Here is a 24,448-nt window from a genome sequence, read left to right on the forward strand (position 1 = left end):
ATCTCAATTAATCAGTTCCATCTATGTGGGCTAAGAATCCATTCCATTTGTTTGGGCACCTTCAGGAAAATGGTCGCAAACTGGCAGGCACTATTATCAGCAGATCAAATCATGTAAAACTGCAATCTGCTGGAAAATACAGTTCTAGTTTGGTTAAAAATGTTTTGAGGAAAGGTACGCTCCTTTCTTTAGAAAAAAAAAGTACAAAAGGAACAAGGCAGTACATGTGAAAGATTACAGGGAAAAGACCGGATATGCATGGAGAGAGTCAGGTTGGTTCAGTAGTAGCGCTATCACCTCAGAGTCAGCAGGTTGTGTGTTCAAGCCCTTTTCCAAGCCTTGAGCACATAATCTAGACTGACACTTCAGTGCAGCATGAGGGAGTGCTGGATTGTCAGAGATGCCACTTCAAAAGTAACTGATTGGCTGCAAAGCGCAATGGGGCGTCCTGAGGATGTGAAAGGTACTATATAAATGCAAGTTCTTTCTTTATCCCACAGGTAATCTGGCTTCTGGAGTACATTTGAGATGTTTATCTGTTGGATGAGTGGTGTTTAACCTATACTATCCATTTGATCTCATTGCTCAGGGACTCCTTGCCAATATATGGTTTAAATATGGACATCCTAGTAAGAAATGATATTGGCTCAAATGATGAGGGTGTTGAAACAGTTTGGGTGGAGATAAGGAACAATAAGGGGAAAAAGTCACTGGTGGGTGTTGTCTATAGGCCCCCTAACAGCAGCAATTCTGTTGGTCGGAGCATAAACCAGGAAATGGTGGGGGCTTGTAAAAAGGGAACAGCAATAATCATGGGTGATTTTAACCTCCATATTGATTGGACAAATCAAATTGGTCAGGGTAGCCTTAAGGAGGAATTCATAGAGTGCGTAAGGGACGGGTTCCTTGAGCAGTACGTAACTGAACCAACCAGGAAGGCAGGCGATCTTAGATCTGGTCCTGTGTAATGAGACAGGATTAATAAACAATCTCCGAGTAAAGGATCCCCTCGGAATGAGTGATCATAGCATGACTGAATTTCAAATTCAGATGGAGGGTGAGAAAGTTGGATCTCTAACCAGCGTACTAAGCTTAAATAAAGGAGCCTATGAAGGTATGGGGGCAGGGTTGGGTAAAGTGGACTGGGAAAATAGATTAAAGTGTAGGACGGTTGATGAACAGTGGTCTACATTTAAGGAGATATTTCACAACTCTCAAGAAAAATATATTCCAGTGAAGAGGAAAGGGTGTAAGAGAAAAGATAGCCATCCGTGGCTAACTAAAGAAATAAAGGACAGTATCCAATTTAAAAACAAGGGCATACAAAGTGGCCAAAACTAGTGGGAGGACAGAAGACTGGGAAGCTTTTAAAAGCCAGCAAAGAGCGACTAAAAAAATGATTAAGAAAGGGAAGATAGACTATAAAAGTAAACTAGCACAAAATATAAAAACAGATAGCAAGAGTTTCTATAGATATATAAAAAGGAAAAAAAAAAGGAGTGGCTAAGGTAAATGTTGGTCCCTTAGAGGCTGAGATTGGGGAACTAGTAATTAGGAACATGGAGATGGCAGAAACTCTGAACAAATATCTTGTATCAGTCCTTACGGTAGAGGACACTAACAATATTCCGACAGTGGATAGTCAAGGGGCTATGGGGGGGTGGGGGGGGTGGCGGGGGAGGAGGAACTTAACACAATCACTAAGGAGGTGGTACTCAGTAAGATAATGGGATAAAAGCAGATAAATCCCCTGGATCTGATGGCTTGCATCCTAGGGTCTTAAGATAAGTAACGGCAGGGATTGTGGATGCATTGGTTGTAATTTACCAAAATTCCCTAGATTCTGGGGAGGTCCCAGCAGATTGGAAAACTGCAAATTTAACACCCCTATTTAAAAAAGGAGGCAGACAAAAAGAAGGAAACTATAGACCAGTTGGACTAACATCTGTGGTTGGGAAAATGTTGGGGTCCATTATTAAAGAAGCAGCAGCAGGACATTTGGAAAAGCAAAATCAGCATGGATTTATGAAGAGGAAGTCATGTTTGACAAATTTTCTGGAGTTCTTTGAGGTTATAACGAACAGGGTGGATAAAGGGGAACCAATGGATGTGGTGTGTTTGGACTTCCAGAAGGCATTTGATAAGGTGCCATATAAAAGGTTACTGCACAAGATAAAAGTTCAGAGTTGGGGATAATATATTAGGATGGATAGAGGATTGGCTAACTAACAGAGAACAGAGAGTTGGGATAAATGGTTCATTCTCTGGTTGGCAACCAGTAACTAGTGGGGTGCCGCAGGGATCAGTGCTGGGACTCCAACTATTTACAAACTATATTAATGACCTGGAAGAAAGGCCTGAGTGTAACGCAGCCAAGTTTGCTGACGATACAAAATCTGCAAAAGGACATAGACAGGCTAAGTGAGTGGGCAAAAATTTGGCAGATGGAGTATAATGTTGGAAAGTGTGAGGTCATGCACTTTGGCAGAAAAAAGTCAAAGAGCAAGTTATTATTTAAATGGAAAAAGATTGCAAAGTGCCGCAGTACAGCGAGACCTGGGGGTACTTGCGCATGAAACACAAAAGGATAGTATGCAGGTACTGCAAGTGATCAGGAAGGCCAATGGTATCTTGGCCTTTATTGCAAAGGGGATGGAGTATAAAAGCAGGGAAGTCTTACTACAGCTATATAAGATATTGGTTAGGCCACACCTGGAATACTGCGTGCAGTTTTGGTTTCCATATTTACGAAAGGATATACTTGCTTTGGAGGCAATTCAGAGAAGGTTCACTCGGTTGATTCCGGGGATGAGGGGGTTGACTTATGAGGAAAGGTTGAGTAGGTTGGGCCTCTACTCATTGGAATTCAGAAGAATGGGAGATGATCTTATCGAAACGTATAAGATTATGAGGGGGCTTGACAAGGTGGATGCAGAGGGGATGTCTCCACTGATGGGAGAGACTAGAACTAGAGGGCATGATCTTAGAATAAGGGGCCGCCCATTTAAAACAGTGATGAGGAGAAATGTCTTCCCTCAGAGGGTTGTAAATCTGTGGAATTCGCTGCCACAGAGTTGTGGAAGCTGGGACATTGAATAAATTTAAGACAGAAATAAACAGTTTCTTAAACGATAAGGGGATAAGGGGTTATGGGGAGCGGGTGGGGAAGTAGAGCTGAGTCCATGATCAGATCAGCCATGATCTTATTGAATGGCGGAGCAGGCTCGAGGGGCCGTATGGCCTACTCCTGTTTCTATTTCTTATGTTCATATGTTCATATCCTTAGATCAATTAGGGGTTAATTGTTATGGGAAGAAAAAAATATATTAAAGGAATATATTAAACTTGACCATTATCACAATTTCTATATTTTCTTTTGGACAATGAGGTTTATAAAAGTTCATGATATTGTAACTGCTTGATAATTGTGCTGTCATAAAACATTCAATTGCATTAATATTGACCACGGAGACTAAATTATTTTCTCTGCAACTTTGAGCTTTTATTGAAGTGATATAAATATTTTGATAACATTTTGTCAGCTTTCAAAATATGAAACATCTGCAAACAAAAAAGGAATTTCTTACTCTCAATGAGGCTCTTCAGTAATAAGATTAAGAAGTGCTAAGTATTTGCTAATTCTCATTATTCTTAAGAATAAAGCATTAATCATTATAATGTTGGTACTTTGTACTTTGGTGCAGAAATGCTGTGGCAGCTCTGAGTTAACAGATTGACTTACAATTCCACAGTCCAAAAAGAGTAAGTATTTCAACCAACAAAGTGACCATAGTACTGCTGCACTCCTAATAAACAGCAGTACTGCTAAAATGTGAATATCACTCCGATGTGATAGGTTTGTTTTCCTAACTAAGGTGGAGCTTAATTGTTTTTTCTCATTTTAAAAAGCTGCATGGATAATAATAAAGAGGGGCATAACCATATACATTAATTTACATCTTACAAATACATGGAGATTGGAAAATACTGGCAGCAGCAGAAGGCTGAGAAGAAAGACAGCAAGTGCCCAGGAATTCGTGCAATAATTCAATATAGCTTCTCTGTTAACTATGCAGCATTTTTAAAATAATATAAGTTGTTTCACATTAGATGGAAAAATAAACTCATCACATGGACCAATATGAACATGCAGTTTATTAGGAAAGCAACAGTAATTTTTTGGGTAAAAAAAATACTCTGCAGGTCCGTATGGTTTGCTTGAATGTTTAGTCAGTCATCGACAAGTAACAAAAGCAAATCCCAACTCTCAATTATGCCTAAATGAGAAAAGTCTCTTAAATTTATAAAAACACTAAAATTGTTTTGGAATGTTCTTGTTTAGATTATTTCAAATAGATCAAATATTAGAATTTAAGTTTTTGCAACTATCTTAAAAGCCTTTGGGGGGAAAGGGACAAACAGTTCAAATGAAGAAAGTAACAATACAAATTAGGGTTAAATGTACTCGAAGCAGAGGGAGGGTGCAGCTGCGACTGGACAGCCTTCATGTCCTCATTTGAATAATGTGGCCTGAATCTGTCAGTTTATTCATCCTCCTTATGCTCAGTCTATGCTACATCAAAAACAAATTAAGTAGCAAATAGAAGACAATAGCCACCATTGTTTTTTGTTGTTGCAGTGGTTGTGGCAAGAAAGAGGGCAAAATCTTCCTTTTTTTGCTTACCTTCACATCAGAGAAGAACATCTTCAGCATGTTGGAACTGGGGTACCGGGTGTAGAAGAACATCAGCTTGGCCTTTTTCAGGTGATTAGGCGACAGTCCCTCCTGTATGTGAGATGCTGTTTGTCAAGGAAAATATACAAAGCAATTATGGAAAACAAGGCTGTTTGGAGAGGACAGGCCTGCAGAGCAACCCCTTAGTGACCAGGCAAATGAGTGAACAAACCGAAAAGAACATCAGCTGCCGATATTCAATGGTCGCACAACATGCACTCATTCAATGTTAGGTTTATCCAACAAAAGGTGTGTGTTTTTAAAACAACAAAATGCTTTTAAAAAGTGCACTTCTTTAGCATTAAGCAGAAAAGAACAGAAATATTGCACTGCCTAGTGATTTGTAATGATGGATATAAGAACACTTACAATCACAAGCTCTATATGGTCATTACTCCACTAATAAAGCTATTCATCAGCTCCAACATGAAAACAACTATTATGTTATAACAGAATAATTCACAACCTGCATTAAAATTTAACAAGTTAGATATAGACGCGAAAGAAATTCACAAAACAAAAAGGGTATTATTATAAAGTTAAAAATTAAACATCTTGACTCATAGCAGAGAACATTGTATGCCTAGAAACCTTACACAGAGAGGTTACTGGGTAGATCTGGAGATATCTGACCTATGCAAGGGTACTGAACCAAGATGTATCAAAGGTTAGTTTTCTGACAGTCAAAAAGTCCCCAGGGGCCAGCTGATCAATAAATTCTTTCTTACACTGATAAAGAATCCTATTTATCTGCAAATATTATTACCCTTCAGCTCTGTAGACAGAAGCTTCCTAAAATAGTTCCCAGGAGAAAGTTTAATGTGAGGCTAACCGTAACAATCTAGCAATTCTGATTTTCATTCAGCTTCCTTGGCACTCTTTTGTGTTTTGTGCGTGAGTATGGTTTTGGCACATCTGTGCTGCAGATCGCCCACTATTTCCTCCACAAATTAATGGCTTTATAATTTATCAGAAATGAAGATGCATGTGGAGAAAATCAATGCGGGCCCTGGAAGGTCAATTAAGGGGTCCTTTCCAGAAGTTATTCCAAAGGGTGTTCTTTTGAAGAGTATGTTTAAGAGCAAAAATGCTGTTAACTTCCACAGCTACACAAGTCATTATGAAAGGATCTACAAATTTATTTCAGAGGTGAAACCATTGTAAAAGGAGATCTTATCTGAGTGAACAAACTCTTTAGCAACTCGATCAAGCTGGTCCTTTGTGTTTCAGAAGCTTAATGATGGTAGAGATGATAACTCATGATTGACATGCTTCTTGTACCAAGAGGGAAGAGTTGAAAAACCTTCTGTGACCTCCATTAGACTGATAGGGAAGACTAAAAGAGCATTACACTCTCCACTGCCATCTGTCATAATGCATAAGTGAAATAACGATGGCAAATGAAAGGAAGTGCAGCAAGCTGTTCTGCAGTGGCACATGAAGTGCAGAGTATTAAAAGAATCAATGCCTGCTTGCATTGTAGGGAATAACGGAAAGACTAGAAACAAACAGGTCCTTCAAAATGTTTAAAGATGTGTGAACTTAATATTGCAAGGTAGACATTTCCATGTGGAAAACTGCTGACCTGGTGGGATTACATTTTGAAGGGTTTTTGAACTATATTCTAATTTAAATATCTATTCAGGAATGCACTATACTACAATCTATTTGTCAAATTCAGTTCAAAATCATAAATTTTAAAACCAACTAGTGATTTCTGCTGTGCCTGGCCCAGATGACTGAAGCAAAACCCCTGGAAAAAGGAGATTAGGGTAGAACTGAATTGACAATATTAGGATGAAAATATAGAAATCCTAAACAATTGATGTACATTTTTTATTTTACTATAAGCCTTGAAGAGCTCCAGTGGGAGCTTGATTTCAGCATGTATGTATTAGTTATAATTGTATTGTACAGGCCAGAAACAGTACAAATGTTTAAAAAATATATTAAATGAAGAAATTATCGAGTGCAGTTTACAATCAATTTTCCAACGGACAGTTAGATGGATAAAATAATAATGGTTTATATACACATCACTTAATTAAAGCGCAAGAATTCACAATTATAATTTGGCACTCTTTCTTTTACTGCCTATTCCCCTTGGCTTGGAAGGGTGAGACAATTCTAGTCAAAGGATCTCCACCTACATCGATTATATTCTTGGTCAACTCACCAGGTTGCACACAAGTCTGAATAGGGTCCTTCTCTTGCTGATCCTTTTAAAATTGATAAACTTGCCCTACCCCACCACCCCAAGCAATGTCAGGGTACAATGTCTGACCTTCTGGTTGTGAATCCAATGTTCTAGAGATGTTATCAGGTTGCCTAAATTATTTTTTAAATTCAAATATAGTGCATCCAAAAAAACAAACAGTAGCTGGTTAAACAAAAGCTCATACATTTCTACTGGTGGAAAATAACTTAATGATTAATACTCAAATTATTATTTCAGATTTGCCAAAATGGTAAAATCCCATAAGATCAAGTGAGTTACACAAAGCAATCTTACAAGCTTGCATCTGTTATGCCAGAGGCACCTTGGCAAACACAAGATTATATTGTATTTATCATTTTGAAAACCCCTTGAAGATACAAATAATAATGATAATTTTAAAAGGTCATAACCAGATTAATAAAACTATTGTACTTTTATTCAAAAAATAAACTAACTCTCACGAGATGCATCACAAAATTGAAAACAATACTCATTTACTAAATAATTACAGATGTCTCGTTTTTCAGAACAATATTCTAAAAACAATATATTCAAATGGAATGTGCTTATGACCATTAGACGCCAAATTTAAAATATAAATGAGAAATTACTAATCGCATGCAACTCTTGGAGCATCTTTCAATAAGTATTTTGGTCAAGTCCCCCCTTTGTGTACTAGTACAGGATATCTTTATCCAATATCATGGTCCAGGTGCTTTAATTGAGCATTATAACAACAACTTGTATTTATATAGCGTCTTTAACATAATCAAACGTCCCAAGGCGCTTCAAAAGGAGTATTTCAAGACAAAAATTTTATACCAAGCCACATAAGGGCAGATGACCAGAAGCTTGGTCAAAGAGGCAGGTTTTAAGGAATGTCTTAAAGGAGGAAAGAGAGGTAGAGAGGTAGAGAGGTAGAGAGGTAGAGAGGTAGAGAGGTTTAGAGAAGGAATTCCAGAGCTTAGGGCCGAGGCAGCTGAAGGCATGGCCACCAATGGTTGAGCGATTATAATTAGGGATTCTCAAGAGGGCAGAATTAGAGGAGTGCAGAAATCTCGGGGAGTTGTGGGGCTGGAAGAAATTACAGAGATAGGGAGGGGCAAGGTTAAGGAGGGATTTTAAAATAAGGATGAGAATTTTGAAATTGAGGCATTGCTTAACCGGGAGCCAATGTAGGTCAGCGAGCACAGGGTGATGGGTGAATGGGACTTGGTACGAGTTAGGACACAAGGAGTCAGTCTTTGGTAGGGTAGAATGTGGGAGGCCGGCCAGGCTTGCGTTGGAATAGTCAAATCTAGAGGAAACAAAGGCATGGATGAGGGTTTCAGCTGCAGATGAGCTGAAGCAGGGGTGGAGACAGACGATGTTATGGGAGGTGGAAGCGGTCTTAGTTATGCTGCAGATGTGGTTGGAAGCTCATTTCAGGGTTAAATATGGCGCCAAGGTTGCTATAGTGGTTATCATCATAACAATTGTTCATTAAAGTTACTATTCAAATATGCAATAATGAAAAATTTATCAAAATTGAGGCAAACCATTTTGAAAATTTGATTATGAAGAAAGAAGTATTTAAAGTTCAGGCTTAATTTTGCTTTTATTGTACACAAATGTTCAAATATTATAGTACTATCCAGTGGCACACAATTTTTTTACTTTAATTTGTTCTTGAGATGAGGGCAACACAGGCAAAGCAGTATTTAGTGCACATCCCTAATCACTCTGAGGTGATGTTAAAATATAAATTAACTCATATCAAATATTGCAAAAAAATTCTCTATTTATAAATAGCATCTGCTTGCAAATAATGTGTATCATTTTGATATTGTGAACTCCCATAGTCACTAATCTGCTATTAACCAATTTAATATCTAAATGTCATGATTTGATAGTATACTGATTTTTATTGACTAACTTGGTACAGGTCAATATAAACTAGGCAAATTGTATGTTTAAAACTCCCTTTATGGGTTTGTCTAGAAATGACAGATGTCATGAGACTTCATCCTGTGATGGTTTGTAATAAAACAGTATCAAATACATTTACTCTCCATGGAGTTAAGTGGCAGTGACTCCATTCTTGATGGATACATTGAAAGTTTGCACAAATTATTTGGCAATTCAAGATTATATTTTGGTAAAGGTTATTATAAAAATTTCAGTTAATCTATTTCAACCTGCTAGACATTTGCAAATCTCATATTTGTTCACAAGAATCACACAAGTCAACAGACTAGGTGCCTCTAAATATCTTCATTTGAAGATCCCAATTATAGCAGTCTTTAGACAGTGGACAAAAAATGTCCAGCTTTATCATGGAGTTCAGAAATGACCAAACAAGAATTGCCAACGTGGCACCAAGAGCTGGGAGCAGAAGTTTAGCCAAATATTTTTTGAAAATACTTTTCAGTGCCCTCTTCGATCCTCACTTAGATGAGAAACAACATTGGAGATAGGAGAGTACATTTTAACCCCCCAACCCCAATGGGAATGGTGCAGGTAGGGAGTTAAGAGGATGTGTGTGTGTGTGTGAGTGTGAGTGTGTGGGGGGGGGGGGGGAGGGGGGTGTGGTTGGGGTGGTTGTTATGTCAAGTTCTTGCTATCTTTCCATCCCCCATCCCTCCATTACTTTTATTTACCTTAATTCAGGCACAGGAGGGCCAGGTCCTACTTTATATTAAAAAATCATGGTTGGCACAACTGCATTATAACTTCTGAATTAGGAAGGGCTGCTTGAGGTCTACCCTGACAGCAAACCCACAGCAGGAGGCATGGAGTGGCCAGAAGAGACCATCATAAATTTAGAAAAATCACTTCTCTGTGGAATCTTTGTGGGCCAGGAGGAGGAGGAGGAGGAGTGCTGCCGCAGGCCCTACAAAGGAGTCCTCGGGCCTCCCCAGCCCTAGCCTTGCTTCTCCCTCCCAGCGTCAGCATCCTAGCCCCTGCCCAATGGTAATTTTATGTTAGGGATTGTTCCTTTGAGTCCCTGACATCCTCAGCCTTCCAACACGATTTCTGCTCCCACCCACCAGCCATGATGTCACACCTGCCGAGATTCCATGCGCCATGCACCCAGAGTTAAAATCGCCCCCAAGGTTTTTAGCACAATAAAGCCACGAGAAAGTGATTGCACTGATCTATACAGCAGCATTGTGTGTTTAAAATGTCTTTGACAGAAATGTCAAATATTTCCGTGTATCTCTGAGAAGCCTACGGCTTGAGTTCATGGGGCCTCTAAATGCTATCATCCTCAGCAGAAGAAATGAAACAAGGTAGCAGACAACTTGCACGTTTCTGTGCCTGCAATGCCCAGAATTTTAAAAATGATTGACAACTTGTGACAGCTAGACTGACCATTCACAGACTTATGCCAAGTTTGTAAACACTGATCCATCCATCTTTACTGCCCATTGGTGCAAACGTTTATGTTGACTGAGGATGCAAACCCCTGAGGGAAGACATTATTTACTCCCCCAAAAATCAACTGAATTTTTTTTTTGCTTAAAAACATCAAAATAAAATAACTTAAAGAATAAATGTTGAAGTTTTATCGAAGATTACTTCCACAGGAACTCAAATCAAGTTATCCTGTTCAACACATTGTTTATTTAGCAAATTTCACATGTTACATGTGTCAAGTGTAACTGCACTTTGAAAAGTTGGTCATTATTCATTTTTTACATATAATTTGGAATGTTAGAACAGCTGCATTTACTTTATTTGTGCTTCTGAGAGGATAACAGCCGACAGAAAAGACTGCACTACTATTCAAATCTGGAGAATGGTTCTAAATAAAAGTCATGAATTTAAATACGTTTATTCAATCATCATCTATTGATAACACTACGTACTGTGCATATATATTTGGTAACATAGGAAAGATTCAAATTAGTTTAATCTTTTCTTAAGGTTTATATTTCTTGGCCCTCACTTTAAACAGATGGATCAGTGTACCCATTTGCTATCCTAGAACAAAGTTACTCTCCCCCATAAGATACACACAGACTAATTTATTTATGTACCTGCAGTGAGTAAGGAAAATGCAATTATCTGTTTTTCAGGAACAAAATTAAAAGAAACACTTACTTCACCATTTCTGAACAGATTTCTTACAAACTTCTTTGCAAATCCTTTCAATGGAGGTTTGCAACCTTGCCCCACTCCAGCATCCTCTTGCAACAATGTATCCTCTGAGAGATCTGGTATACTTCAATTATCTTTTAATCTTATTGCTGTACCTCCCTTTTACAATCATTTAGAAAAAATAAAATGTTAACAAGTACTTTGTGGGCCAATTTTTAATTTTTGTGCCCAACTTACATTTGCACCAAATAATTTAAGGGGTGATTCAGCGAACGCTCACACCCGTGGTGAGCTCAGCTTGCTGGAATGCCGTTAAAGAATCAGGGCTACACAGTTTTAGCTCTGTCTTCAATCTGCATTCCCTGAGAGCACTGCTTCCCTGCTGGGAGCGTGCAATCATCCTAAAGCACAAATATAGTATTGGTAATCATTTAAAACTTAACTCTTTAAAAATCTTGCATCTTGGAGGGACAGCGGCAGAAAAAAAAAAATTGATGTAAATCAGTTCATCCTTACACTAATAAATCCCACTAGTTTTAATTCTGATAAATTATGGAATAGGACAATATTTACAAAGTTAAGGTAATATCTTTGCACAAGAGGTTTTTTATAAAAGTACTTTATTCTAATAATTAAATCTGGGGTGGAGAAATATTGTTCAATTCTTATTTGTGCTATAGAGGAGTCATTCATCTTCGGCATACTTGGTCATTTCTTGAGGAAGTCTGGTTATATTGTATAGAATATTGCAGCACAAAGCTACACAAGTTGGTTCTGCACTCCAGTATAAAGCATGAATCAACATGACATTAAAACCAACATTAAATGGTTAGATCAAATTAGGATTCCACATGTAACTTTTCTGATATGAATCAGCAAGATCACCTTACATATCTTAGTGAGAAAAGATCAAAACTAGCAATGCCAAATGCGAGAGCTCCCAATGACTCAGCCAGTGAATGCACTTCTGAGCCGTGTGGCCGAGGGACACCCCAGATTTAATTCCGAGCCTCTCTTAAATTAGCTTATCCTTAGTCGTTTTGGCAGTTGGAGTGCCACAGTTGGCCTCAGTGCCCCAGGCTAGAAAAGGCTGAACACAACAATCAAGCAGGTGTTCCACTCCTGATCACCACACAATGACTCTTGCTAGAAAGTACATGTATGACAGTTAAGTGATGACAGGTTTGGGCTCTGCAATGAGTCCTTCCCTTCATTGTTGAGTAACCTACCAATGCTCACTGCCTAAGCTTGCACAAGAAGAATGGTCACTTATTGGAGGGCTGTCAATTCCCACAGAACTGTAAGTCAGCATGAATCATATATTTAGGTGAGATGAGGAGAAAACAGGAAAAATTGGAAAAAGATATAAAGCAATGTTGAAAGTGAGCATATGAACAGTGACTGAAATTTACATACATGAATTAGTTATATTTTTAGGGACTACATAATACATTTTTAAAAATACTTAAAAAGGTCAGACAAAACAATTGGATTTATAAAGATAAATACAACAAATCTGTGGGTTCATCCTTTTGCCATTTTGCAAATATATTAAATTTCACTGCACATTTCCCCAATCATATTAAGTTAACTGCACCTCTAAAGAAAATTCTATCATATCATCTTTTATCAGAAGCTATTAAAACAACCTTATCATTAACACATTTTAAGCATATAATGTTAGGTAACTTATACTTTTGCAACTGATCTCCAACAGTAAACACAAAAAGCATCCTAAATTCAAGGTACAGCAAATAGATGCCACTGCTACTCAAAATACTGTAAAGCAAAACTGACCAATTGGCTAATTTCCCTTTTAAGTGCTTATGCTGAAAGCAACTGTTCTTCCAAGAAAGCGCTAGCTGTTTCTAGGATACTTACACACGCACAATGACTCATGTTGGAATAGATTTGGTAAACATACAGCTGCACAGAATGCAAGCACAGCCCATTCAAGGCCAGAAGAAATGAGCACAAATAAATATTAAGGAGGTAAGAAAACGTACAGCTCTGTCCCAGCAGCTCATGTGGCTCACCTCATTCTTTCAGCTTCAGCTTTGTTAAGACAGATGACATTCAATTCTACATGTCATGCAAAATAGACAATAACTGCTGAAACTTGAGCCAGCTGCCAGGTGTAAAAAAAGAAAAGATGATAAATCCATAAATTAATGAAAGACATCTGCTCAGGAAAATAAAAGATCAGAGAAATACTGCACTGCAGCTGAACCTAAAGCAGTGTTCAAACACCACATGAGTTTGTGTGTAGTCTGCATACAGAGTTTTTACGAGGCAAATATGTAGTATTACCTGAGAGGCAGATGAGTCGTTATGTCAGTGTAGTACAATATAGAACTGTACAGTTGGATCAAAGACTGCAGCAGTGCAACTGGAATATTAATTACCGTTTTCAATTCAGTCTAGGAAATTAAAGACTTTTTAAATCATACTTTAGTCGGGATAATAAAGCTTTTTTTAAAAAACAAAAAGCTGCATATGCTTTACAAATATTACTGTAAGCATGATTATGATTCTTGCTATTAGTGAATTAGTATTACAACATTTGTGATCAAAATGAGAAGTGCAACATTGAGGTCGAATTTCTAAATTCTGGTTTGTTCTAGTCGTCATATTTTGAATCATTTCAAGTTATATACAATGTAATCTTAGTTACTAGATTACTCTCAATTAAATACATTGGCAGTGGACCAATTATTAAACAACATTAGATCCTGATTACAGTTCTATTCTATTCTGCCCATCCCCATTTATTACTTGTCACAACTGAAGTTTCTATCCCTTATTCTATGATAGATCCATGGAGATTGACTGTTCAGATATCTCAGCCTTGCATAATGCTTTAGCTCTGTTCCAATTTGCTGTATGCAAATTTTTTTGTATTCTACAAGGCTATTTTCTTGAGATGCAAAGAGGGTTCGTGACGTGGAAGATCATGGCTGGAAGCTTGAGAACAACAGTTCAACTGTTTCCTTTATCATTGGAATAAAACTTGTGTCCAGTTAATATGGTTTTATTTATAACCCTGCAGAATATATTCATGGTCAATTTTAAATTTACTCTCCGAGATACACCTTTACACAGTTGCACATAAAGTATATTTCTGTTATATGTTCACATTCTTTCCTTCCGCTTCATTAAGGACAGAGTTCTATACTTAGCGAAGAAGGTGTTGCCATTTTTTGCTTGTTATGGAAGAAGACAATATAATTATTACTGTGGGAGCGAAATAAGGCTGCATACACAAGTTTAATATTCCGGTGGGTAGGGCAATAAAAAAGGGGAAAGTCATTAATAAACAATATGGCTACATATTATGGATTTTAAATGCAACTGTCAGAATAATAAATATATAATAGCAATCTTAAATGTACATTTTTGCTACCTGTGAAATGTGTAACTGGCTATTAAATCACAAAGTACAACAGTGTGCTGCTAAGCAACAAAAAAATGGTGCAGTATGTTACTGACTCCTGTCAACAAATCTTTGTACGAGCAAAAATAGAAGCCCTATTACTTTGACAAAGTGATACGATAAAGCAAAAGGAAAAGCTATAGAGAACTGGCACTTTAACAGAGGGCAATTTGCAGCAAATAATCAAGCACAATTTTTATCATTCAAAAAAAAGTGTTGAAAAGAAAAAAGTTTAACCCAAAATATAGGGAAAAAAGCAAGTACAGTAAATCTTGTGAAAGAAGTTCAGTTTAGCTGAGCCCACTCTGATCGTGCTCTCAAGCTTTTAAAATCATTTGCTTTGTATATACAAGGACAAAAGATTTCTGTGTACAGCTGATCAGAGGTTAATCATGCATAGCAGGCAGCTGCACTGAACTTGCAGAACATTGTAGGGTGGGGGTGATGCACTTGTTGCATCTTCACCATGTTTGGGTTATGCAAAAGCAGGTAATGTTGGTACATAAAATGAATGCCTCAGGCATGTGGATTCCCTTCTGAAAGTTCAACTCACCATCCTAATAGGATACCAATGACTGTAATTAGGTGAAAACTTGTACTCTTTCTAACTGCATACACCTATATTAGACACTAACAAATAATCAGAAAAGGATATTGTATTTCCAGAATACGGTGAAATGTCTGCCATATCCTGCAAGTCACCACACTCAGATTTAATGAGAGACAGAGAGAGACCTTCAGCTGTGCTGGATGGATGCATTGGTGAGCACGGACGATGGTTCATGTGGTGTGATGACACTTTGGTCCGCAGACAGGCAGTTTCCCTGGTCAAGTCTAAGGACTCAGGAGATGACCTGTCTTTCCCAGAAACTGTGCTGGAGGCATTACCTATAGAGCTCTGAAAGGAATAGGCCATAAGAGGGAGAGGCAGAGGGTGGCGGAAAGCAGTGGATGAAAATCCTGCTGCAGCTGAGAGTGGGGACTGAAGTAGAGAGCTGTGGTGGCCACCCATAGAAGGGGTGGAGGCAGATTGCTCTGATGAGTTTTTGCGTACTACTAGAGGCAGTGCTTCTGTCTGGTCTGAAGAATTAGATACATGCATGTTGGCAAAAGTGTTCAAGGGGTTGGAAATGATGACATCACCAAAGCACTGAAGCCGTTGATTAGTAGTATGGAAGTTGTGGTTTTCTCCATTCACAGCAAATCTTGGCTGTGGAATCTGGATAGGTGGGAAGACCTGAGGAAGCTGGTGGGAGGATTTAGAGAACATTTTAACTACAGAGTCCACTACTTGTGACATGGTAGAATTAAGTTCCTGTTTAAGTGTCTCAGCTAGCTGTTTCCCCTCAGCATGCAAGGTGGCCAGGCCTTGGCTTTTCCTAGAGTGGCCATCTCGCTTTAGTTTTTCATGTTCTGCTGCCATTTCCTGTTCCCTGATAAGAGCACGAGCACGATCAAGGAAGTGTCCTGGATCTAGGTCCGACATCTCATTGTCAGACCTGTCATGTGCCCTCGTATCAGCGGTTTCTGATTGCATGCTGTCTTCAGACATGTTGCCATCTTCATCATTCTCAGAATCTGTACTGTCATATATTTGGTAGAACTTTTCCTGGAGTTGACGCAGTTGTTTCTGCATGTCTTCCAATTGTTGCTTCAATTGCCTTCGTTCTTCTCTCTTTTGCTCTTTCCGGGCTGTAACCAATTGTTGAAAACTCTGTTGCTGTTGTTGGGGAAGCTTCTGCTTACGTTTGTTTTCCCTATAGCTTTCTCTTGGACTTACAGGCTGCTGCACCCCATCTCGATCATTGTCTCCACCCCGCAATGCCACATTTGGTGAATGACTCATGCCTCGAATTATGTTCTCAACTCGGGCGCGTTTGGCCCGCAGATGTTCGTCGCAAAGCCGATCCACATCAAACTGGCTCATGCTAGGCCTGTTAAATGGCGACACACATTCTTGAGCACTTTCCCTTGAAGAATTGCTGCAGGCATCCTCCTGATTTGCTTCTGAGCCTGTGCTGGAAAGACCACTGGCTTGCAAATTGAGCTCTGTGCTTCCATTCTTGGTCGCATTATTTTTCAGCAGCTGGGAAATTATGGTAGCTCCAGGAAAAGGCATCATGGCATCTTCATATGAGTTTGCCCTCTTCAACAGCTTGCGGAGCACATTTGATTTGTCCCCATCTGTATGTTGAACCACTGAGCATTCAATGTCCTGATCTGAACCGTGGGGATTCATGGCACTGAATAGCTTCACTTTCGCTTTAGTAAACACCGTAGATGTCCCTACAGTTCTCTTCACTCCAATGTCGACTCTTCGTCTTTTAGTATGTCTAGTTAAGAGGGCTATGCTGTCATGGTCAGGCATCACTGGACTGTTATTGTGCCATCTTCAAAAGCTTGTCAGCTGGGCACAGCTCGAGAATCCCGGGACCCTAGCCAATAGAACAAAAGGACTGATGAATCATTTTCTTTAATTTTCTCCAAATTTCCTGACCTCAATTCTGCATAAAGTAGAAATGCGCTGGCAGTGGGATTTATGGCACATTACATTTATTACAATTCATTATGCACTCAGTTTGAAATGAAACATTTTTAAATATTTCTGCTTCAATGCTTTAAGATGGATTAAGATTTTTTTTAAAAAAAGCAAAACTGCTTAAGCACCAGTAATATGATTCACCTGTACGAATGCCTAAAATGATAGTTTATCTTAAGGGGAAAAAAATTAAAATAACCAAAATGTGATAACCTATTGATTAAATCAGACTTTAAAGTCTGAAAAAAATCCAAATCAAACAATCAGTCTGATTACAAAAGCACTGATGTATTATGTCATATCTCTGTACTGTTACACACTGCATTATCATAGCCTGTTTCATTAAAAAAGAGAGTTTACTGAAAAGATGTCCTGACATAAAATGTAAGTTTGTTTTGTTCAGGTTTAATTATTTTTAATTTCTATGCACCCAAAACTACCAAACTTGCTAAATTACATCAATTTCTTCTGCACATCATTCCTAGAATGCCATGAAGATATGGCATTACTGACTGCACAAAATGAAAGACAGCAGAGCAAACCTAAATAAGGTTTAGGCCATCCATTTATTCTTTTTTTAAACTTATATATAGGTAACGGCTGGTAAAAGGTTATCTATCACTGTGTTCGTAAGATATAGCTTCCTGTTTCATATCCTACATAAAAAACAGAAGTGACAATGACGTGACTAAACATTTACATCAATTTGCAAATCTTATGGTAATATTTATCTGATCAAAGATCATAGCTAAAATTATATATATAAAACAATGAGACTTATGTACTGATCAGAGACATTTATTTGTTTTATAATTTCGTGAAAAATAATTTTTGGTTGCTAAGTATGAGAATTCCTTTATATCCTCAATCTCATTCGAAAATGATCCAAAATGTTCAGCAAAAGAGCAAGAAAACATCAAACAAAAGCGTGGGAAAGGAAGGGAATGTATTTTCTTTTATGTCAGAGCCCCCAATTTCCCAAAAACAGAAACACAGCTAATATGTTTACATCATTTCTCACATAAAGACAATCTAGATCTAATCCATGACTGGTTAACATGCACAGACATAACCCCATGGAAGTTTCAAGTGCTGGTCCTATTTAGGTTTGTAACTTACATAAACAACAAATCACAATATATTTTTCAATGCTAGATTTATCCTATGTGAAACTTCTACATCAGCTGAACAGCGCACATCTCCACAATAGCATAACTGCTTGCCAAAGGCAGCATGCGGACATTTTGGAAATGCTCCCATCTCTTTCAGTTCACCTGTAAAAACATCTACATATTCCCCAAGACCACAGCTGTGATGATCATTAGAGAATCACAGTCTACCTAAGCAACTGTTCACTTTTAGTGTGCAAATATATTTGTAATAGGTCCATCTCAAGATTTTTTTTTTTTTAAATCAGCCCACTTACCTGCAGAAAGATTTAATATTTAAGCTTGCAATGTGTCAGTCTCCTGAACACATTGCTCATAATTAATATAAAATAGAACACACAATTATTCGGACAACACAGCTATCAGAACTTACCACTGCTGGTTAATCTGCATCTAATGAAAGTTGCTGACCATTGAAAGTATAAACATTTAACTAGTTAAACATGTTTCCAGAATTACAATATCAAAAATAGTAATTTTCTACACTGCTTAAATATCTTCCAATGGACTTAATTTAATTTTAAAAACCTCAACAGTAAAAAGCCTTCAAAACATAGTTTCCTCATTTCATCCAGTTTCTTAAAAAAACAGAATTCCTTTAGTAGTTAAAGGTGCAGAATAAATTTGAAACCTCTAACAAATATTTTTGGTAGATCATTAAAGATATTTAACTTATTCTCCAAAAATATAAAATTATATAGCAACCCTTTTTTTTTAGGTCAGTGCTTCATATGGGGAGCGGGGAGGGGTGGGAGGCAACAGAGTTGTGTTGTAAGCATTTAGACATGAATGGCTTCTAATTATTCTCTTGATAGACAAATAAAAATGGATGCAGAGTCTTTAGCTCATTAGCACCTGGAAGACATATTTTCAACAATTCTATTCCTTGAGAATTAAGTGGTCTGGTTACCTAAAGCAAGCACAAAATTCCAGAACATCCTTGTATTCACCTGCAGATTGAGGCATAACATTTTGTGGTAAATCAGTTATGTGTTTATTAAGCTTCAGTTGCAATAAAGGCAGCAGTTGTTGTTTAGCCTTCTGGGGCCAGGGGCCAGGGGTGGCGGGAGAATGGGGAGGGCAAGAATGGAGAAACTGATTCAAGTGGCTGTTGTAGGTTCTAAATTGATTAACAAGACTGTGTGTGGGTGGAAAAATAATTGAAGAATAACTACACTCTTAAAGGAACTATAGTTTTAAGATTATAAAAAGTCTCAATTTCATTGTGAAAAAATATATAGACACTTTCTAAAAGTGTAGTTTTGCATTAAAAGAATGAAAATATTCCAAACGTTAGCATTTTCCAGGACCATCTACAAGTATATTATATGAAACCACACATTGTTAATAATGCTCAAGTCCTTTCTGCCTTTCTACTGAAACATCATAAATCAAAACACGCTTACTGAAGCTAAATCTATGATTGTAGGGATGTGTTGTCTTTTTAGTTTCCCTCTCTACAGCTGAACTAAGTACATAATATTCTGCACACCTGCTATGTAACATACACTGCAAGGTATCTAATCAAGTGTACACGCAATTCTGTGCAAAAGGTTCTGCATTTGAGAAAAAGAACTTGAATAATCACAGATGTTTGACAGCATTATCTTTTAAAACTTTATAGCCACTATAAATGTAGGTTCCTCATCCATTCCAGGTAACAACCCAGTTTTGCTTTTACTGATATAGACAGGGGCTATAAAATATGGGAAGGATTAAATAAATGCCATTTACTTTGAAGCAGTTTCAAAAAAGTCTAATTGTTACAGTGGAACATTTAAGAAAATTAAAGGAACACTTTATGGAGGCTGATAAGATGTGGGAAAAGATGCTGTTACCTAGAACTCCATTGTTACAACACAGCTGTTACTTTGAATCATTTCAAGAAAATCAAAAGTTGCAAATGTATCTTTAAAATATTTCCAAGCCAACAATTTTCCTGAAGTTCTTTGTGGGTTTTTTGAGCAGTTGGAAAGCTATAAAACGTGTTTCCACAGACCTGTGGTTAGCTTAGCCCTGTGTGCGCGGCACAATTGACAGATTAATTCAATACATTTAAACGGGTGCTTTGTCAAGTGATCTGATGAAAACGAGCGTTATGTAGACTGTATATTGTTCCATATTACAGCTCTTTTTACAACGCAGACAGACATTTAAGCAACAAAGGGCGATACCGTCTTTTTTTTCAAGTTCACTCGCGGGTGGCCGGATCTAATGTGATCTATCGTGATTGCCCGTCAGATCTGATGGCTGAACTCTCTTTTTGAAGACGGACGCCGAGTGTTGCTGCTGCCCTGTAACAGGAAGCTGCACCTGCCTTTCTGACACAGCGCACCTGTCTGCAAGTGCCCATGCGCAGTCTCTGCCTAATGCCAACACCATTCAACACCATTCACCATCAGCAACGCTCGCCTTTTAAAAACAAGCTGTCTTTAAGTGCTTACCAGCTCACTTTCAGCCGGAGCCGGGGCCGGGGGGGGGGGCGGAGGAAAGACAGCCTTCAGGAAAACATTAGCAAAGCGATCCTTCCGTTAGTGTGCCTGGGCTACGGGGCATCCAGCAGCTGGCTGGGTAAACATCAATATCAGGAACAATGTACAAGACTAGCAGGGATGCCAGCGACTTTGAATTGTCTGTAAACAATTAAAGGCAATTCTAAAGAGGTCACAGCTGAGCAGAACAAACCCAGATCCCCACCAACCTCAAACTAAAGGCAGCAAGCAATACGCAAATATTAGGGGGTGGGGGCACGTTCTAGGCAGTTTTTCGGGCTTAGTGTTAGAGAATGATGTGTTGAACTGGCAATAACTGTTTGGGGGGGGGGGGGGGGGTGGTTCATTTAATCAGGCCACAAAACCGCATTTCCAAGATTCGCGAAGCAGCAGAATCCACTTTCTGAAAGTTGCTTTTAGTTTCTCGAAACGGCCACTTATTTTCCCCTAACTAGTCTCGAAGTAATCGACAACACACTTGCATTAAATCAAAACGCGTCTTTCCCCGCAAATACTATCGCTCCAACTGTTCAAACGCAGCAGTTGCAATTTTGCTTTTTGTTAATCACTCCTTGTCAACGCAACCCCGGCCATTCGATGTGACAGCGCACCTCCACGCTTCACACATTGAGAGCAGTGCCGGACTTTCATTACGCTATTGCTATGATCGCACAGATCAGGAGCAAAACACCGAGATTCGGTGAATATTAAGAGCAGAATTGTAAATGGGTACAAAGGGGGAAGTGTTGACAAAGGACACCTTGTGACGACAACTTCTTTGTCCATATTTGACCATCAATAAGGCCACCAAGGGGAGGGGGAGGCAAAGACTGGAACCAGTGTGACCCTCGGAGCACTTCTAAAAACCTTCATTTAATCACTGCCCCTATCAAAGTTTTCATAAAACCCAGACGTGAATACAATGCAAGGCGAAGCCAACGACACAATAGCACATTTGCAAAATAAATAATATCCCAAAAGAAAGCAAACCGAAACTAATACATCTGCACCAGGTCAAGAAAAAAAGGAAGTATCCATGCAAATCAAAAGCAAATCCGTTGCATGACGAGACACGAAATACCTAGGATACAATACTTGACAAAAGACAAAGAGGCAGCAGATGATGGGACAAAAGAGTACAATGCAATATTTGGAAAACAAGCAGCGTATTGTGTACAAAACAAAAAGGGGTTAGAAATACTTTTCTGCTCTTCCTTCTCTCTTTGCAAAATACGATGTGTTTTTTTTAAAAGCCCCTCTGAAGGTAATAGGAACTAGCTGCAAGCAAGCGTTTAAAGTTTCTGAAGGACGTAGAAAAAAGGTAAGTAAGGGACAAGGTTACTTACTGTGTTGTAGTATTAGTAGCCAGCGAGGAGGAAAGCTTGCTGCTTGTAGGAGGGAGGGAGGGAGAGAGAGAGAGAGAGAAGGGGAGAGATGGTGAGGATATTGTATACCTCCAGGAGGCAGGGCTTCGCGCCGCTCTCCTCTCTCTGATTGTTAATTCTGCGCAAGCCGCTGAAGATACACTTCAAGACGCGAGGAAGGAAACAGGAAGAACGCGCGTCATAGTCTTTGTGACGTCACCTCGCCGAACCAATCGCGACCGCGATCGCTGCCGTCCAATGAGAGAAGACTTGGCGGTCGGCTTCAAAAATATTCCCTTCCAACCAATCGGCGCGAGGCCGGGAGGAACCGTGTCACGTGCTCCAGGGGATTGGGTTCTCTCTCTCTCCTCCTCCCTCCCCTTTCGTTCAGCAATTGCCAACTTTGGCTCGAGACGCTGTGCCGCACATTGCAATAAACTGATTTCTTTCTATAAAAAGCTTTTCGATTGTCATATTTATTTTCCCCCGTGTTCGACTCGCACTCTTGTCAACTTCAGATGAAAAGAACATAGCAGCTTTTTTATTTCATGTCTACCCCCCAAAAAAAATGTAGTATAGGCTTGAAAAAAATCTGCTCACAAAATGACAGCAGAGCAAAAACAATCTATTTGTGTGTGGACAATAGGCTTTAGAGGGGACTATTGACGGACAAGCCAAAGTAGCGTTGGAAAAAGATGCGAAATCAATATTCGGACAGCTTCCGGACTCTCGGGAACCCTAATCTCTGGTAGGGAAAGTAGAAAGTGAAGAGAAACAAAGTGCTGCAAGGGGTTAACACCGAATATAGGAGGTGTCACTACTTCCAATCTGAAATCTAAATTGGGTGGTTAAAGCTACAAGTGAGTTTTATGGGACGGTGACACCGAAAGTGGAGGACCAGTGAAAATAACAAAGGATAGGTAACTTTGTGCGGTATACGTTCTGAAATCTGTGCATACAAATAAAATAGTTCTGGACTTACAGTGATATGATCCTGTTAAATGATTGTCTTACTTCTGGTTGTTAATTTTCCTTATTTAAAAAACGGAATCCCACAAAGCATACACAAATGTTCACATTATGTTAGTTATTTGTCACGAAAAAGTTTTCTAGTCGTGAGCTCTTGATGCTAGTACTTTTATGGTGGTGGGTGACGATTACAGTTAACCGACAAGTTACTTTCTGCCTCGCTTGTATATTAGTCATTGCTATGATTAAATCACGAATTTGATATTTACAGTACCAATTTGCTAACATTATGCGCCGTGACAATAAACTGCGACGTATCTTCTGACAACAAATCAAAGACTGTGCAGACTTTCTACCATATGGGTATGTATTTGGCCCGTGGATAGCGTAGTGATCAAGAGAGGGGAAAACAGATGATATAGGCTATATCGCAGGTGCCAAATAAGATTATTTCGAGTGAAGTATATACAATGTTCTTTGAAGTTTATGGTAACAACTTGCATATAATGACGAAACATCGCATCACAAATGTTTTCTTTTGTTTAAAGTCCTATTAGGTTTAAAAGTAATCAAAATTAATTCTTGACACTGCTTTGTGTCAGACTTTACACTGAAAAATATTTTCAATCACAGCCTCTCTAAACACAAGTGGGAAGTGTTTTTCTGCCACTCCCTATTCCAGTGCTATCAAGTGGCAATCTTTAAGAATGACAGTTATTCATTCTATTTTGACATATGCCGCTGTTAAAAAGGAATACAGCTCCATGTATTTAAATGGTTTTTCGATGCGTGCCAATACTATAGATCTTAATTTTTAGGAGTATAGATCAGAATTCAACTTTAACGACTATCAATCGCTTATGATCTACTTTTCTGCGCAGAACAAAGCTGAGTGGTTTTTTGTTGGTCAATCTACCTAATGCTAGAATTCAGAACAATGAAATAAACTTGAATGAAAATTAGTAGAGTTTGTAATTACCAAATTTTAAAACTTTCTTAGAAATCCTGAAACTAAAAGCCGTAACAACTTATGAAGTGGTGGAAAGTAACTTTACCGGGCTCCTCTGATGATTGCAGCTTTCTCGTTCGTCAGGTTATTTGAACACCTTGGCATATAATATAACGTGCCATAAACATAAGAAAGCAACGTGTCAGTTGGTAATGTCAACCCCAACCTTTGTATGCCGCAAAAGCGATGGATCTTTAAATCCGGTTGGCTCGGTCTATTGTGTCATGCCATCCAAAAGCACTAATCTTATCGAATAACCATTTACCAAATTGAAATAATCAAGAAAAGAATAACATGAAATAAATATAATCTAAATAAACAACTTTTGTTTGCTTTTAAATAATTGTCATGCTGAATGCATTTTTGGATATGTTAAGATTATTGAGGCTCTAATTGCTTCAAATGTTGGTTGGTTAAAAACCCTCAGCCTGTTTAGT

General features: G+C 38.5%; 1 protein-coding gene across 1 annotated transcript in view; it reads right to left on the reverse strand.

Moving 5' to 3' along the window:
* Positions 1-22,198, reverse strand: part of prox1a (prospero homeobox 1a) — a 105,176-nt gene extending 82,978 nt beyond the window's left edge. The window contains exons 1-3 of the mRNA XM_070888712.1: positions 22,016-22,198; positions 15,121-16,904; positions 4,685-4,794 (exon numbers count right to left, since the gene is read on the reverse strand). Of these exons, the coding sequence (XP_070744813.1) occupies positions 4,685-4,794; positions 15,121-16,837 (1,827 nt within the window). The 5' untranslated portion in view covers positions 16,838-16,904; positions 22,016-22,198. The remainder of the gene's footprint in view (positions 1-4,684; positions 4,795-15,120; positions 16,905-22,015) is intronic.
* Between the last annotated feature and the right edge of the window lie 2,250 nt (positions 22,199-24,448).

Source organism: Pristiophorus japonicus, chromosome 9, assembly GCF_044704955.1.
Source record: "Pristiophorus japonicus isolate sPriJap1 chromosome 9, sPriJap1.hap1, whole genome shotgun sequence".
NCBI classification, from domain to species: domain Eukaryota; kingdom Metazoa; phylum Chordata; class Chondrichthyes; family Pristiophoridae; genus Pristiophorus; species Pristiophorus japonicus.